This window comes from Eublepharis macularius, chromosome 10 (assembly GCF_028583425.1).
Source record: "Eublepharis macularius isolate TG4126 chromosome 10, MPM_Emac_v1.0, whole genome shotgun sequence".
Lineage (NCBI taxonomy): Eukaryota > Metazoa > Chordata > Lepidosauria > Squamata > Eublepharidae > Eublepharis > Eublepharis macularius.
Window position 1 is genome coordinate 85,740,574 of NC_072799.1, and position 17,493 is coordinate 85,758,066.

Sequence of the window (17,493 nt, forward strand, 5' to 3'; positions counted from 1 at the left end):
CAACGTGTAAGTAACAGAAGACATTCACACTGATTATACACACACGAGATGTAGGTTAGCGTTTCCTGCGTCATTTACATTACTAAAGATAAAAAAGCAGTGATGAAAGTTCGTTTTATTCCTTTAGCAATTTTAAAGTTCTCATGTTTCCCCCCTATAACAACTCTAGTTCTTAAAATACAGGTTCAGTGACCTGTAAGATACTGTTTCAAGTCTTTGGCTGTTACAATTACAGAAGCAAGACTCACACATGAACATTCCCAGCAACAGGTAAACAGGCACTGGTCTACAACAGAAGGGCTGCTGTTTATAAATAATGTAACATTTTTCTTTACACTTGTTCAAAAACAGCTGACCTCCTATCTGTCGCTAACCACATTCTGATTATATTTCAGAACAAGCTTTTAAAACTTCTATTGCTTTGTTGTATTGCTAATCTATATAAAAACTTTAGAATTAACAGATGAACAGTAAATGCAAATAACCTGTTCTCTTTAATAAGCGTCATCAAGGCTGATCAGTAAGAATTATTCTATATTGGTAACAAAAGTAAAGTGATGAGTTTCACTGTATTTTCTAGAAAGTCAAAAATTGGTTGCCTTGTTACAGTCAAGGTAGAATCTACAGACTTTGCTGATAAGAGCTGTAAGAACTTCTAGCTAAGTGAGTTTGTTTGAACACAACAGCGTGTGAGTGCCAGTGGGCCGATACAGAAAGATGCTTTAAGAAGCCATCTGGGAGGTACGTTCTCTCATTTTCTTGTCCGCCTGCTTTAGGGAGATCCATGCATTCAACATGTTTGCTCGCAGCTTGGCCCATACAAAGTGGTTATTCAGCCCTAGAATCTGGGCAGCAAACTGTGCAGCACCTTCAGGTAAAAGAACTGTAGAACAGCCAAGACCTGTTTAGGGAAAAAAAGGGGAAAAGTAGCTACACATTTAATACAACACCACTAGTGAGCCTGGGGGCTGTACAGAATTTTGTAAAAAAAATAAAAATCGAGATTGTAAATTTTGTGGTGGCGATATCTGGAATACTAAGTGAAAAACCATGGCAACGTGCACAAGGCAAAAGGTACCTTTCTAGCTGTTCTCTTACTTAACTGACTATATACATAAACCCTATTCTATGTCTAGCGTGGCTCCTAATTGGCACGTCATGGACTGTTTTTGAGGGAGCTTTAAGCTGCAGTGATGCTTCCTTGGAGAAGACAGCAAGATTTTCAGGGTGTAAGCTTTCAAGAGTCAAAGCTTCTTCAAGTATCTGAAAAAGGAGCTTTGACTCTCTAAGGTGCCACTGGACTCAACTTTTGCTGTTCTACTTCAGACCCGCTGTTATCTACCTGAAACTTTCTTGGCGAGTAGACTACGGCTTTGGCATATTTGTTTGTGTTTAATTTCTGGAATTGTAAGCCACTATGAAGGAGAGGCAAGGTATTTTAATTAAAAAGAGACAAAAGTAGTTTACACAAATTTAAAAGTTGATTATATCTGGGAATGAGAATTGAATTATGCCAAAGGTTAAGGTGGAGTTTAAGAAAATTATTCCATCCACTAGGGGGCAATGCAGCATTTCTTAAAGTCATAATACAAAGAAAGGAAAATACATTGTTTTAGCTTAATTTGAGGGCGTGAGTGCTGCACCTGCTAGAAATCAATGCAGACAGGAAATCCTGAAAAGCTGTTTTCATATTTCAGGATGTTTCACACTTGTAGCAGCAGACATCTTGAATTTTTTTGCCACAATTAACTGTTCAGGTAAGATGTTCAGGAAATCACCATTGTCACGTTCTCTCTAAGGAGCAGAGCTGCTCTTCTCTTTCTAAACTATCATATTTTAGAGTGGGGTAAGCAATACTCACTATGGATGTGTGGCTGACCTGAACCAGTAATTTGCTTTGAAGTGTTAAAAAAAAACTTACCACTGGGAAGCCTTAGAGATGACCACACATCCTGAGCACCCCAATCTGCTGAGATTGGAGGACAGTTGACCACTGGATAGGCAGTGTTGCCAGACATCACAGGCCCCAATCCATTGCTTCTACCAGCCACTGCTACAAATACTGTAGGAATGCCATCACCTGGTAATACATACACAATGTCACTTGATGCTGAAAAAAAGTTCAGAAACTCTGATTCTTCTTTCCAATTCCATATGTTGAAGAAGTGACTTTAAAAGTACATAGGAAGATATTCTGGGTTTCTTTAACCAATGGTGTTACGTTGATTTTGAAGGACTAGATTTTAAACAATACGTTTTGCTTATTTACCTTCATATTCAGACTTGATCCTCAGTGTCTCATCTGGCCCTTTATGGGCAGAGGTTACTCTTAATTCACAAGGAATGCCGTAGTTTCCACATGCCTTTTTTATTTTTTCACAGTGACCAACATCTGAGGGTGACCCCATGAGCACAACCACTCTGCCTTGGCTCTGTGGTTTCAGCAACAGCTAGCAAAAAGGAAAAGAGTTTAGAAGTACTTGAAATACAGACAAGATCAGAAGGTACTTTGTTTTATGAAGCATGTCACCAGTAGTACCTCAACTTTTTCTGCTACCCATTCAAAGTTTCTCTTCACCATCAGCAGTGCTTCAGGAGTCACTTCTTTCAGATCACGATAAGACTGAAAAGTACACAGGAAACCAAGCGTTGCTAACATAGTAAGCAAGAGTCACTTGTTTCAACATAAAGATGCAAACATCTTCCATCAAAAAGCTACAGAATTGTTCATCTTATTTGCACCAACCAGGAAGTGTCACTCAAGCACACCAACACAGTTTAATGGAAACTGTTTATAGGTCAATAGTTTTAGTTTTAAAGGTTTTCCCCCAAGCTTCCCTTGCCATTCAGATACAAGATTCTGAATCACTATGACACACAGTCATAGTGTAGATGAACCACAGGCATCTCGGAAACCATGACATCTCCACTTTTTCTTGCTTTCTAGGGTATCAGATGATAAATGACCTCACAGTTTCCAAGAAATGTGGGATAGGCAAAGAGGTTAGAGGGTCAGTTTTTCCCAAACTTTTTTTCCCCATGGAGGAACACCCTAAATCAGTTTTTCAAATCCTGAAGAACCCCTATTAAAAACATTTACAGACCAGAATAGGTTGACAGGAAACACAATTACTGCTAATTCTTTTAGGCTGTCCACGCTCTGTAATAATATGCAACAAACACAAATATAACCTTCAAAATTGCCCATATTTTGAGGGATAGTTGTATTTTTCACAGTATTTCTATTTATTTCACCATTTCTTGCAGAACCCTGGGCTGGGAAATATTGGGCTAAGTAGCACAGGAGAAAAGGGTTCTGCAAATGAGCTTCCTGTAGTTTGTCACTACGCAATTCCAAGAACACTGTCACATCATATAATTAAAGGGAATGAAAAGGATAATTTAAAAAACATGCCAATGTAATTTACTGGTCCTAGTCCACCACAAGAGACTTCTCAAATCTGTTGCCTCTCTATTAGAACAGAAGAAAATGGCCATATTAGACTTCAGAGCTCTGCTAAAATGGTATTCTCTGCAGGTCCCAAAATGTCACTGGTGGGGATGGAGAAGGGGCTGTTCGGGGGGGGGGGATATCCATTGCCTAAAATAGCATTAACAGTGAAAATAAAAGGCACTGGTCTATACAGACTAATGACAGAGAACAGTGAAAAGGCTTCAAGATCTCTAGCTAAACATCTCCAACAGCAGTCAAGGCAGAGACTGGGATTAAGGAATTTCATTTTAGCCATTATCACGTTTAAAAGCCTGCCTCTTACAATAGAAAAGGGTCACACGGGAACGGGCCATGTGACCCAACGGAAGTGGAAAAAATGGAAGGTGGTGGTCGTCGGGGACTCTCTGCTCAGGGGTATAGAACGCCATGTCTCTGGGCCAAATCCCCTATTCCGAGAGATGTGTTGCTTGCCGGGGGCCAGAATTCAGGATATTACCGACCGACTGCCGAAACTCATCAAGCCCGCTGATAAGTACCCGTTTGCGCTGATTCATGTGGGAACGAATGACATGGCTGCGAATACTGTCGCAAGAATTAAAGAGGATTATGAAGCTCTTGGAAGGCAGTTGAAGACGTTGGGAGCTCAGGTGGTATTCTCTTCTATCCTTCCAGTCACAGGAAGAGGAACGTGCAGGAAGCAGACCACAGTTGAGGTGAATCGTTGGCTGAGATGGTGGTGCCGGGAGGAACGCTTTGGGTTCTGGGACCATGGGATAGGTTTTCTTAAAGAAGGCCTTCTAGCACATGATGGGCTTCACCTCTCAAAGGCAGGGAAGAAAACGTTTGGAACGAACCTGGAGAACTTCATCAGGAGAGCTTTAAACTGATGCCGCAAGGGGAAGGGGACGATCGAAATGGCGATTTCAATGACGAAGTGAAAACAGTGGGGACCCACCTGGGTAGGAAAGGTCAAAGAAAGGTACAAGGCTACAAGTGTCTATATACCAATGCCCAAAGTATGGGCAATAAGAAAGAAGAGCTTGAGCTTCTATTGCAAACAGAGGGCTACGATATAGTAGGAATTACTGAGACTTGGTGGGATGATTCCCACGACTGGAATGTGCTAGTGGATGGGTATGAGTTGTTCAAGAAAAAACGGAAGTGTAGAAGAGGAGGTGGAGTGGTGTTGTATGTGAGGAGAGGGCTTGATTGTCAAGAAGTTATGGAGAATGGGGCGGACAGCCCGGTGGAAAGTATATGGGTAGAAATAAGGGGAGGAAGGACAAAGGGTATTATTGTTGGCGTCTGCTACAGACCACCTGACCAGCAAGAAGAAATGGATGCTGCCCTCTTTGAAGAGATTGGTAGAGTATCCAAACATCAGAACCTTGTAATTATGGGTGACTTCAACTTCCCTGATGTGTGCTGGGAGACAGGCTCAGCAAAGCGTCATGAATCACGCAATTTCCTGACCTGCCTGGCCGATAACTTCCTTTTTCAAAAGGTGGAGGAAGCTACAAGGGGGCTCGGCCATACTAGACTTGATATTAACCAACACAGAAGAATTGGTAGATGAGGTGAAAGTGGTGGGGACCTTAGGGGGAAGTGACCATGTCCTCCTTGAATTCCAGTTGCTGTGGGGAGCCAAGGAAGTTCATAGCCAGACTCGTAGGTTAGATTTTCGTAGGGCCAACTTCGATGAACTCAGAGTCTTGATGAGAGTCATTCCGTGGGGGAGTGTGCTGGAAAGGAAAGGAGCGCGTGAAGGGTGGGCTCTTCTCAAACATGTGCTTTTGCAAGCTCAAGCCCTCACTATCCCAGCAAGACGGAAACATGGTAAGGGCTCCAAGAAACTGATGTGGATGTACAGAGAGCTCCAGAATAAGCTAAGGGAGAAAAAGGAAATGTTCAGGAAATGGAGAGAAGGACAGACCTCTAAAGAGGAGTATATGAGGGTTACTAGGCACTGCAGATCAGCCACCAGAGAGGCCAAAGCTCAGTACGAGCTGGGTCTGGCCAGGAGGGCTCGCTACAAGAAGAAAAACTACTAGATATGTGAGAAGCAAACACAAGGTAAAAGAGGCAATTGGACCGCTGTTGGGAGTAGTTGGAGAAACTCAGATGCAGGACAGAGAAAAAGCAGACAGGCTTAATGACTTTTTTGCCTCTGTTTTCTCCCTGAAGAACTCAGGCACATCTCGAGAAAGTAGAAAATGTGGCAGGACACCTGAGTGGCTAGTTGACATTGACAGAGAGGTTGTGGAGAGGCTTCTGGCTGCACTGGATGAATACAAATCCCCTGGGACGGATGGGGTGCACCCAAGAGTGCTGAAAGAACTTTCTAGAGAACTTGCAGAACCCCTGTCCATCATCTTCAAGGCCTCCTGGAGGACTGGGGATGTTCCACAAGATTGGAAAGGGTGAATGTTATCCCAATCTTTAAGAAAGGGAAGAAGGATGACCCAGGAAACTACACGCCGGTCAGTCTGACTTCTGTGGTTGGGAAGATATTAGAACAGATTTTAAAGGGATCAATCTGTAAGCATCTGAAGGACCACTCAGTGATCTGGGGAAGTCAGCATGGTTTTGTCCCTAACAGATCTTGCCAGACCAACCAGGTTTCTTTCTTTGATCAAGTGACCAGCTTACTGGATCGGGGGAACTCTGCTGACATGATTTATCTGGATTTCAGTAAAGCTTTTGCTAAGGTCCCTCATGACATTCTGATGAGCAAACTGGAAGACTGTGGACTGGACTACAGGACAGTTTGGTGGATAGGGAACTGGTTAGAGGACCGCACCCAAAGAGTGGTGGTCAACGGCGTCTCATCAGGTTGGAGGGAGGTGTCCAGTGGGGTGCCGCAGGGCTCGGTTTTGGGTCCGGTACTTTTCAATATTTTTATCAATGATCTGGATGAAGGAGTGGAAGGGCTGCTCATTAAATGTGCTGATGATACCAAAGTGGGAGGAGTAGCAAACACCCAAGAAGATAGAATTAAAATTCAACAAGACCTGAATACTCTGGAGAAGTGCGCAGCTGTGAATAGGATGCAATTCAACAAAGACAAGTGCACAGTATTAAAACTGGGCCACAAAAATGGGAAGCACAAATAATGGACTGGGGATACACTTCTGGGCAGTAGTATACATGAAAGGGATCTTGGGGTAAGAGTGGACTGTAAACTAAATATGAGCAGTCAGTGTGATGTGGTGGCAAAAAAGGCTAATTCAATCCTGGGTTGTATCAAAGGGGCCATAGCATCGAAATCGCAGGAGGTCATAGCCTCTCTCTATACTGACTTGGTTAGGCTGGAGTATTGTGTGCAGTTCTGGAGGCCTCACTTCAAAAAGGATGTGGACAAAATTGAGAGGGTGCAGAGGAGAGCACCGAGAATGATCAGGGGTCTGGAGACTGAGCCCTACGAGGAAAGGCTGAGGGCCTTGGGAATGTTTAGTTTGGAGAAGAGGAGGTTGAGGGGGGACATGATTGCTCTCTTTAAATATTTGAAAGGCTGTCATTTGGAGGAGGGCAAGGAGCTGTTCCAGTTGGCAGCAGAGAGTGGGACCTGAAGCAATGGGCTTAAATTACATGCAGAAAGGTACCAGCTGGATATTAGGGAAAACTTTTTCACGGTCAGAGTAGTTCAAAAGTGGAATCAGCTGCTTAGGGAGGTGGTGAGCTCCCCCTCATTGGCAGTTTTCAAGAAGAGGCTGGATGAATACTTGTCAAAGATGCTTTAGGCTGATCCTGCACTGGGCAGGGGGTTGGACTAGATGGTCTGTATGTCCCCTTCCAACTCTATGATTCTATGAAAACAACACGGTTAACCATGCATGGTCTTCCTCTACATTTTAAAGGCAAGAGGCGATGGGAAAAGATCTCTACCTAAGATTCTGGAGAGCAACTGCCAATCAGACTAGGTAATAACCATGGCTTTTTTTCTGGGAAAAGAGGTGGTGGAACTCAGGACCGTGCAATGACGTCACTTTGGGTCAGCTGGAACAAGGGGGGAGTTTTTTAAAGTTTAAATCGCCTTCGGCAAAAATGGTCACATGGCTGGTGGCCCCACCCCCTGACCTCCAGACAGAGGGGAGTTTAGATTGCCCTCCACGCCGCTGGCGCAGAGGGCAATCTAAACTCCCCCTCTGTCTGGAGATCAGGGGGCAGGGCCACCGGCCATGTGACCATTTTCAAGAGGTGCCGGAACTCCGTTCCACCGCGTTCCAGATGAAAATGCCTGGTAATAACTGTGTCAGAACAAAGGTTTGACTCAGTATAAAGCAACTTCATGTGTCTGTATGGCTTAAGTGTCTTCATTAACTATCCCAGCACAAGAAGCAATTTGAAAGTGCCCTTTTACCAAACAAGCTATCTAGCCTTCTTTTATCACAGGACTGTCCCTTCAAGGCTGCACACAGGGATCTATTGCAGAGCCAATTCAGTTGAATAGGATCCTGCACACTACGTTCCCTTAACATGGGGAGGTCTTGGGTCCGATTTGAAGTTGCAAGCAACAAAAAAAATCTGCAATGCAATGTGGCAAAAAGGAGCCACTCAATATGGTGGGAATCTAGGAGTAGGAGACTAATTTTTGGAGAAGTTATTTGTAATACTGATTCAAGCTTAGCATTAAAGAAGCCAGATAGCACAGACATACCTGTTTGTCTTTCTGCTGTTTTCTGTCTCCAGATGGCCACAACCTCCAAGAATCATTATCAATGACATCAGCAAGGACAATTTCTTTACTAGTGACATCAACTCCAAACTCAACCTTAAAAAGACACAAATAGAGACATTAGTTGAAGCCATTTTTAAAATATGCTTCCGGCTTGAAAGATTCTCTCTCAATCACCTTCATGTCCACCAGAGTACAATTCTGGGGCTGCCATGCTTTTTCTAGTATTTCAAAAATTGCTTGAGTTGAGTGGGCCATAATATCAACTTCAGTTTGTCCAATCTCAAGGCCAGCAAACCGCAACTTAGCTTCGATGAGTTGCTCCTCAGACCACTGCGGGTCATTTGCTGCATCATCCTAGGAAAGACAAGCAGCAAGAATTTCATTAGAATATATTTTTACCAGGCACCAAGTGAAAGGATGCTCATGAGGATACAGATAAATTACCAATGTCCACTTGCCAGATGGCTCCATTAAAATAGAAGAGTGAAAGCTTTCGAAGCAGTGTGTTGGATCCAGCCAGCATTTTCTCTACTCAAAAAGGGAGTAAGGCACTTTGACTGCCAAGAAGACTATTAATTTAATTTATTAGATTTATATTCCGCCCTCCCCACACCAGCAGGCTCAGGGCGGATTACAGGGATCACGGACCAGCATGGACAAAAGCCATGTGGCACAGGGTCCGTAGTGAGGAAAATTAGGTGAGACTGACTGAAAAAGCTAGCTAGATCCAATGCAAAGGGAAACCCACGGGGGTTGTTAAGACTACTATGCACAGAATGCAAAAGCTTACTTTATACAGTAATCGTTTACTTATAACTCATCATGCAAAATTCATAACATGAAAATTAATTTGTGGTGGCCCCTCCGTTTTGTTAGCTAGATCCAATGCGGCATTTACAGAAAACATTCTCCAATTAACATGGTATTTACTCTTACATCTGCAGGTTTAAAAACTCAACAATTGTTTTAAAATAATGTAAACAAAGTTCAAGGTTGATTGTAAAGATCCACATATTTTTCAATGAACTATTTTAAGTTGCATTGAGACCAAGATGTGTACAAATATTTAGTTTAGTTTATCTGTACAAAAATTTAGTTTATTAAGATGATGCATGCTACTATGACTTCTACACAGGACTACTGTTACGCACTATGTGTGGGACAGCCCTTCAAGGCAACTCGGAAGCATCACTTGGCCTGCTGCATTCTGCATCATCTTATTTAGGTAAGGCAGCTTTGAACACACAATTGTTCTGAAACAGCTCAGAGGGCTGCTTATTTCCTTCCAGGCTCAATGTAATATGCTGGTACTTACTCGAAGCCTTTCACAAACTTGTCTACCTGAGACTGCACTGTTTTGCATGTAAAGACATGCTTTTTCAAAGGCCTTACAGAGGAAGTGGTTATTTTTGATGACATGCTGACATTAGTAAGGCTAGATAGTTTATCAAGTCAGGCTAATTCATTGCCCTGTTAACTTATGCCCTATGATTTTAGTGATTTCTGGCCTGTTGGCTTTTTGTTAGTCATTTAAGTTTCTGGAGAAAGTCAGACGGGAGAGACACAGTTAAATAAAATCTTCTGTATAAGCGCAATTTCATCTTCAGCCAAAAAGAAACTTCTTGTTAAATATACTAGACCTTCTGGAGGTTTATCTTGGGAATTTAGTGTTACCATATTTCTAATGTGTAAGAATCAACCTTTGTCTGACCCTAACAAGATACTGACTTCCGCTGTATTAGATGTTCTGTCTGCTCCATGTTGTAACACAGTCACCATTATATCCAAGCCGCATCAAATTTACCCACCTTATAAAACATCTCAATTTTAGGTGGGTAAAATCGGTAGCCTTCCTTGACGCCAGGGTTTCTCTTTAGGAAAGAACCTGTTGCAATTCTTCTGCAAACCCATTCAATTGGAATCATTTCGCAGTGAGCAGCTATAAATGCTGTGCTGCTATGCTTTCTCACAAAAGCAGTTTTGATCCCTGAAAAGTAATATGACTTGTTATAGTGCTGAAATGCTATTCTACAACTGAATTGTAAGTTTTGAACGAAAGAACAAATCACCTGTTTTTCCACCACAGAAAAATATTTCAGAAGCTCAACACAGCCTTTACAAACGGAAAGGCAAGAGGGGTACATAGATATGAACAAGTGCAAGTTCATTAACTGTTGTTTAAGTAGGGTTACCACTTTCCAGGAGTGGCCTGTAGATCTCCCAGAATTACAACTGATTAATATTTTAATAATTTACTGAAAACCAGATGAAACTAGTATTATACACATGAGGAACAGAATGAAGAGTTAGGTAGATTTTTGCCACTGTGGAAAATGTTTTCTATTAATTAAAACCATTTGTGGGAAATATTTTATAACAGGATAAAGGGTTCCAATAAGTTAATTTTTAGCTACAGAGCTTACTCAAGATCAAGATTTCTTCATAGGATACAACTGTAAAGCTAATTCTGATCAAATGACTAAAGCATTATGCAGTTTCGGGCAACTGGTAAGAAAAAAGATACACCCTTTGGCTAATAATGACACCATTAACATGAAGTGCAAGGTGGCTGACAGGTCTCCTGGATGCAGAGCAAACGTCAGCTGCAAAATATATCAAATTAAAAAGAAAACACATACCATTTTGCAGTGTAAACATAGCATCCAAGAATAGCCCAACACAAATCTCACTTCATCATAAACTCACTAATCTTGCAGTGCTATTTTAGCAATCCAAACTCAGGATTAAGCGCATTTCAGTTCAATGGGACTTACCCCCTAGTAACTGGTTGGAATTGTAGCTTTAAGCAAGTTTTAGATTGGTCTGTAGTACAATACAGGGCCTTTTTTCTGGCAAAAGAAGTGGTGGAACTCAGGACCGCACAATGACGTCACTTTGGTTCAGCTGGAACAAGGGGGGAGTTTTTTAAAGTTTAGATCGCCCTCGGCAATAATGGTCACATGGCCGGTGGCCCCACCCCCTGACCTCCAGACAGAGGGGAGTTTAGACTGCCCTCCGCGCCAGCAGCGCCCAGGGAAATCTAAACTCCCCTCTGTCTGGAGGTCAGGGGGTGGGGCCATCGGCCATGTGACCATTTTCAAAAGGTGCCAGAACTCCATTCCACTGCGTTCCTGCTGAAAAAAAGCCCTGATAGAATAGCAGAATTTAAGTTCAGAGGCACCTTAGAGACCAACAAGATTTTCAGGCTGTAAGTTTTCAAGAGTTCTGAAGAAGGGAACTTTGACTCTTGGAAGCTTATACTCTCAAAATCTGGTTGGTCTCTAAGGAATCAAATCCTGCAGATTTAGGCAAGTAATTCTTGGCCACAATCTGCAATATGGGGACAAATCATGATCCACCATCCCCAGGGCCGGCGCACCCATTGAGGCCAGGTAGGCGGTGGCCTCAGGGCGCGGGGTGTTGGAGGGGGCGCCGGAGGAGGCGCAGGGGACGGGAGCGCGCGCCACGGAGCTGCAGCCTCCTATCCCTCCCACCCAGTGCCGCTGCTGCCGCCACCAGCACACCCCCCCAGCGCGGGCAGGCATCTGCGGCAGCGCAGGGCAACTGAGCGGGAGAGCTTAAGAGGCCACCTGTGCCACCGTCCCAGCCACCCGCCACAGCAATCGGGCCAGCAGCATGCGCGCTCCCATAATGATGTCACATGTAACATCACCACGCTGGCTGGTGCATGCGCGCGGGGGCCCCGACCCGCCGGCCGGCTGCAAGCACCAAAAACCCTGGCGTCGCTGCTGACCATCCCTCTACTGTAATACTGAAGAACCTTGGAACACTTGGAATACAATAGACATTGAAAAGCTAATTTTGAAAAGCCTGATTCATTATAGGATAATGAATGCCAATGTGATATAATGCATGTAAGAAATGCCCTAAAATGTTGCGAATTTTGTACATAGTTCATAACAGGAGGTTTAAAAGACAAGGACACTGGAAGGAGGGGAGGGGTATGTGCATGCAAGAAAAGTGAAATGACTGAATGACCGATTGAAAGAGAAAGCAAATGGTGGGAATGAAGTGTTCTGATTGGACAAGATGTGACAGAAATTGAGGAGAGATAAGAATTGTCATATATGTCTCTCTACATATATGCCATGAGTATTTTCTGTATTCTGTACTCTGTACTAATCCGCTGAGAGTATCTGAAGTTGCATATCGGTGGCCTGTTTGGCTGGGAGTTGCTTATCTTACAGGTGCCTACTGTGGTGTCTACTTTAGTTTTCGCAGCCGCTCGAGAATGTGTCCTTGAGTGCTGGCTTGAGCCTGAGAACTGAAAATGACTTCATTTTTTGCTTCTTTTCTCCAGTTCTCAAACCCCCTCCCCCCCTTTCCTGGCTCCTTTGCGCCAGAATCCTAACCGTCCATATCCTAAAGGCGGGAACTTTCCCTATAACTAACCCCTCCAAACCTCTACACGTCACTTCTGCCAATACCCTTGTCTGTGTATGCTGATATTGATGGATCTCTAATAAAGTAACTTTAACTCATACACTGGAGTGTGTGCAGTGGGGTACTATGGGGATCTAACTGCCAGAACCTGACAAAAACAGGGTTTGGGGAAAGACAAGAATCATAAAAGATTAGACTAGACAGAGATTTGTAAAGTGAGTGAGTTAGGAAAGGAAGATATTACTGATAAGAGTAAGAAAGATTAGGTTTACGGTTGTGTCTTTTGTACATTTTTCTTTGACTGAATTATATTTGTCCAGTATTGGGCTGGTGGTTGAAAGAAGTGATTTCAGAATATTCTGAACTCGATACGGTTCTTAAAATAAAGCTTGTTTTTATTCATGTTATTTTATAAGTATTGTATCCTTGACAGTTCTTCATCTAAGATTAATGGGCTCATCACACTCACTGGTAAAGGGGGTTTAAATGGAGTGAGGATTCAGAGTGATCCTGTTGGCAGTGCAGTTTTTTGGTACTGAGGGAGGCAGAAGAACAGCCTGCACCTTAGAGCCGCCAAGAGATCTGAGAATCCCCAAGAGGGAAACAACAGTATAAAGATTTGGAGAAGTCATTTGGCCAGAAGCAGAGATATCAATGATACTAGAGATCATAATTAGTATTAAAATGTGTTGCATTTTTGCAGAATCAATGACTACATTTTTTAAATATTAATTCATCATTTCTATCTTTGAGCAGAAACTTGGGCACTATGGAGAACGCCCTTCAATAGTAAAAAGAAAATTACTGATTATATTCCAATGTCTTGTGTACATTAACCTTTCCAAAACTGCAAAGTAAAGTAATCTCTTGGTTACTTTGACATCACCAAAACAGTCTGTGTGCACCATCCAAGTGATAAAATTTTACATCGTATCCAACAAATGGTTATACTTTGCAATTCAGCTTCACAGTTTTCACAACTTACCAGATTCCTGAAGCAACTGGAACACACAGCTTGTTGTTGTATTTGAGATAGCAGCCTTCCCTTCCATGAGATCTTTCCTTGCTGCATTCCCAGCTGTTATTTGGTCTTTTGATTGCATCAGAACACATCCTGGGAGATTTGGCAATTCATAAACCTCTTTTGTTTTGCCCTCATTAATTTTTTTGCCAAGCTTCAGCTCTATGAAGGAACGAAAGTTTAAGTAGTTAGATTCTGAAACATGATGAGAGATATACAGGACTGTTTATGAAAACGAGCAAAGAGATAACCAGAATTAACCATTAAAATGGGGTGGGGGGATGCAGCGGCAGAATGCAGCATATTTAAAATTACATTTTATTCCAAGACATCAACAAGGTATCACAGAAGCCAGCCTCAGAATGGGACACTCCCTCACCCTGGAGGTAAGGTTGGATGTTCTCCCCAGAGGCCTTCTAGAGTGAGTTGAGAACTTTTATTTTCTGAAAAGATTTGTATTTGTATTGATGAATGACAGTGCCTATTAGCTGACATCATTTATTTGTCATTTCCTGTTTTACTCCTGTGCTGCCTTTGCTGCTTTTAGAGCTTTAGTGAATTTTACAGAAATTGTTTTTATTTAATCTAAATTTATACACTTTTATAAGCACATTTTGGTGGACAAATGTTTGATAACTAATATTCTTGTGCATATTAACTGTAAGGATAACTTAATCCAGCATTTTTCATTGTGGTGGTGAACAGCAAAAATTTGAAACTGTGCACATTAACACAGAACAGTCTTCACACAGGACTTTGCTCCACGTGTTGCAAAGAAGCCAAAGGTCGATCAAGTCATGGATATTACCCCCTGCTTCTCTTGTGGGTTTTGAAACAGGACTTCAGGTTCTTACCCCACAAAACTCTGTGGTTCATGAATTTATCTGCTATGATTCCCACTCTCTTTGAATGTTACAGAAGCCATACCAGATTAAAATACAGAGAGCCCTTGTGCTTCTGTTTCACACAAAAACTACTCTTAGGATTATTAAAAAAAAGAATATGATTAAGCATTCACAAAAGTACAGACAGGTCTTGGATCCAACACCTTAATAATTCAGTCTGAAAAATTTAATCACAGTTCCAATACAAGTTGCACAGCAGTGTAGTATATGCAACACAAAATGCCATTGCATAGCAGTGAACTGAGAGTCTGTGCACTGAGAGGGTTTGATGGATCACATCCTCCAGATTTTGGGGGCTTTTCCCTGCTTTGCTTTCACCATGAACAGAGTTTGTAAATAACTAGCAGTTTCCAATTAGAAATGGAAACTGAGTAACACTGATATCACACTTTTGACTGTTCTCAACAGTCCATTCTCACTTTATGCAGAAACAAACCCAAGAGTCAACTTAATAGGTAAACACAATCAATAATAACCCCTTGGCAAGAATGTATGTAAGATAGGAGTATTTGCAAACATATCAGTTCCATGGGGATGGCTGCGTTCATTTGTCATAGCAAAAACAAACAGGAATACAACAACACATTGAAAGACTTGACACAAATTCTATTCCAGTATAATCTTCATTGACTAGAACCTACTTCAGGGGCTACAAGCATATCCTCACTGTGCATTCCTCTTGTGTAGAAAGTACAAACACACACAGGCATGCATAGGGTCAAGGGCCATGAAATGCAGTAAGTACAGAGTGAAATGTAATTTTGTATAATTAAAGTCCAGTCAGCAAAGCTAGGGACCGTGCACAAGTTATGTCAGGCTGCTTAATACCTGTAATGGGAGGAAAGTTACAGCCATTACACCCAGTGAAGATGTTAACTAGCTTGATGATAATTAGTTAATGGTCCCTCCCTAAACTTCCTATGTAAAACAAATGCATACCAAAGATTCACTGACAGCATCTGAAAAAGTGGGATGCAGACCCCACAAAAGATTAGGCTGGAATAAAATTCTGCTAACCCTTAAAGATGCATGTTAATTTTTGCTGCAGTATACAAATGCAGTCACCCCTCTTTAAATGAAGATAGGGGAACGCTACAAGTGACTTTTTTCACGTGGAGAACACCGAGTGTCCTTCCCCTCTCTGTTAGAATCGCTGCCTGAAGAGCCAGAGAAAGCTGGCGGAGGCAGCAGCGTTTGCAAATCGTTCCTCCAGTCACAAGCCTGCTGGACAAGAGGGTTCCCAAAAATCATTTGGGGGCGGCAGCTGCTACTTTCTTCCTAGGCGTCCTATTCCCGGGGAGCTGCTCTGGAGAAAGCCGCCGTGTCGGTGAAGCTCCAGCCGCAGCAACAGCGGAAGAATCTGCTGCTGCTCTAACATGCCCTTCCCCTGCTCCTGAGCTGGAGAAAAACTGGAATGAGGGCATGTTAGAGCAGCAGCAGATTCTTCCGCTGTTGCTGCGGCTGGAGCTTCACCGACACGGCGGCTTTCTCCAGAGCAGCTCCCCGGGAGCAGGACGCCCAGGAAGAAAGTAGCAGCTGCCCGCCCCCAAACCATCATTGAGAGCCCTCTTGTCCAGCAGGCTTGTGACTGGAACGATTTGCAAAAGCTGCTGCCTCCGCCAGCTTTCTCTGGCTCTTCAGGCAGCAATTCTAACAGAGAGGAGGAGGACACTTGGACTTCAGTTCCCAGGAAAACTTGCAAAAACAATCAAGTGTTCTCCACGTGAAAAAAGTCACTTGTAGCTTGGCTCAAGCCAACAGCATTCAGAATTCCACAATATGGAATCACTAAAACCCCCCAACTCCTACACAGAATCAAATGCCCCTTGTTATCAGTGGAGCTTTCAATAAAGAAAAGGAAAACTGAAATCTGACTAGAAATTTCTGTAAGCAACAGAGAAGCCTACTTCTCAGAAAACTTTCACTGCTTCCCCTGAATGCCAGATGCAGATCCTGTAGTCAGAATAAAGCGGTACAGACCAAAGGAATTCAGGTGCTCCTCAGGGCCAGTGAGGCAAAGATGCTGTGTGACCCCTTGCAAGGGCTCGGCTCCTCAGGACCCCATTTACACACATAGGAGAATGAGGCACCAAAATAGTCCACATAGCTTCAGGCTGCAAGCTGAGCAGTCCCTTTTGGAATGATGGCTTCTTTTAAAAAGACTCCCCTGCCTTCCACCTTACCGTCCTACCACATTCCCTACGTGTGTAAATCAAGCCCAAGCAACCTATGCCAAGTAGTTAAGGGTGCTTACAGTGCAATCCTAAATAGTTACTCCTGTCTAAGGTCAATAGGCTTACACTGGAGTAACTCTGCTTCCGACTGCACTGTCAGGCAGCGTGATCTCCACGAGGGCTGCCATCTGTGGCGCTCAAACGAAGCCCACCTATTCGGTTGCACAGGCCGCAGCTCATAAAAAGTCACACGGGGAAGGCGTTGCTGCCTCTCCTTTCAAACAGGCCTCAGAGTGCAAGGGGGGCGGGGGGGGGGAGAAGCCACGGGAAGTCTGCACACGAGAATGAAAACGGGCCTCTTCGAAGCGCTTTTCCAGCCTTCTCCCGGCCAGTTTATGTGAAAAAAGGCAGGGCGCAGCGACTTCCCCCTCCTGTCGCCGGACCCGCTCCGGGCTCTCCCGCATGGGCCCGCGGAGAGGCAGGGCGCGCCGGGCTGCCACCTCGACTCCAGCGGCACTCACCTGAGGGGATGGGCGGCATGGCGGCGGCGAGGAAGGCGGGCACCTGCGAAGCACAAAGAGAAGGTGAGGGAGAGTTGGACCCGCGCGGCGAGGGAGGCAGAGGAGCCCCGCGGAGCTGGGTAAGAAGGCGCGGGGGCGGGAGGGGCCGGCGGGGCCAGGCTGGGGAGCGGCCGCCCAGCCGCCAATGGCTGCAGCTCACCCGGGGCTTGCGCCGCCCCCCGCCCCCGCCCCCCGGGCGAAGGCCTTTGGCTCCAGCCCGCGCTCAGCCTCCGTCCACGCCCCCTCCCCCGGCTTCGGAGCAAGCGCAGCAGCAGCGCTCCGTCCGCGCCCCTCCTT

The 17,493-nt window shown here is 44.0% G+C and overlaps 1 protein-coding gene across 1 annotated transcript; it reads right to left on the reverse strand.

Annotated features, from left to right (window-relative positions):
* Positions 1–97: 97 nt before the first annotated feature.
* On the reverse strand, positions 98–17,268 carry PAICS (phosphoribosylaminoimidazole carboxylase and phosphoribosylaminoimidazolesuccinocarboxamide synthase). The gene is made up of 9 exons (XM_054989588.1): positions 17,158–17,268; positions 13,522–13,719; positions 9,941–10,119; positions 8,307–8,486; positions 8,112–8,225; positions 2,540–2,623; positions 2,270–2,450; positions 1,922–2,080; positions 98–901 (listed from the first exon to the last, which is right to left on the reverse strand). Exons 1-9 carry the CDS (start codon positions 17,174–17,176, stop codon positions 723–725), a joined length of 1,293 nt encoding a protein of 430 aa, XP_054845563.1. The 5' UTR covers positions 17,177–17,268; the 3' UTR covers positions 98–722.
* Positions 17,269–17,493: the final 225 nt, after the last annotated feature.

What these genes read in the sequence shown, in the direction of transcription:
- PAICS (XM_054989588.1), bottom strand. An exon ending in GATCAAGTCTGAATATGAAG is followed by an intron (nt 2,081 to 2,269) that starts GTAAATAAGCAA and finishes ATGTATTACCAG; the next exon opens with GTGATGGCATTCCTACAGTA. An exon ending in ATCTCTAAGGCTTCCCAGTG is followed by an intron (nt 902 to 1,921) that starts GTAAGTTTTTTT and finishes TTCCCTAAACAG; the next exon opens with GTCTTGGCTGTTCTACAGTT.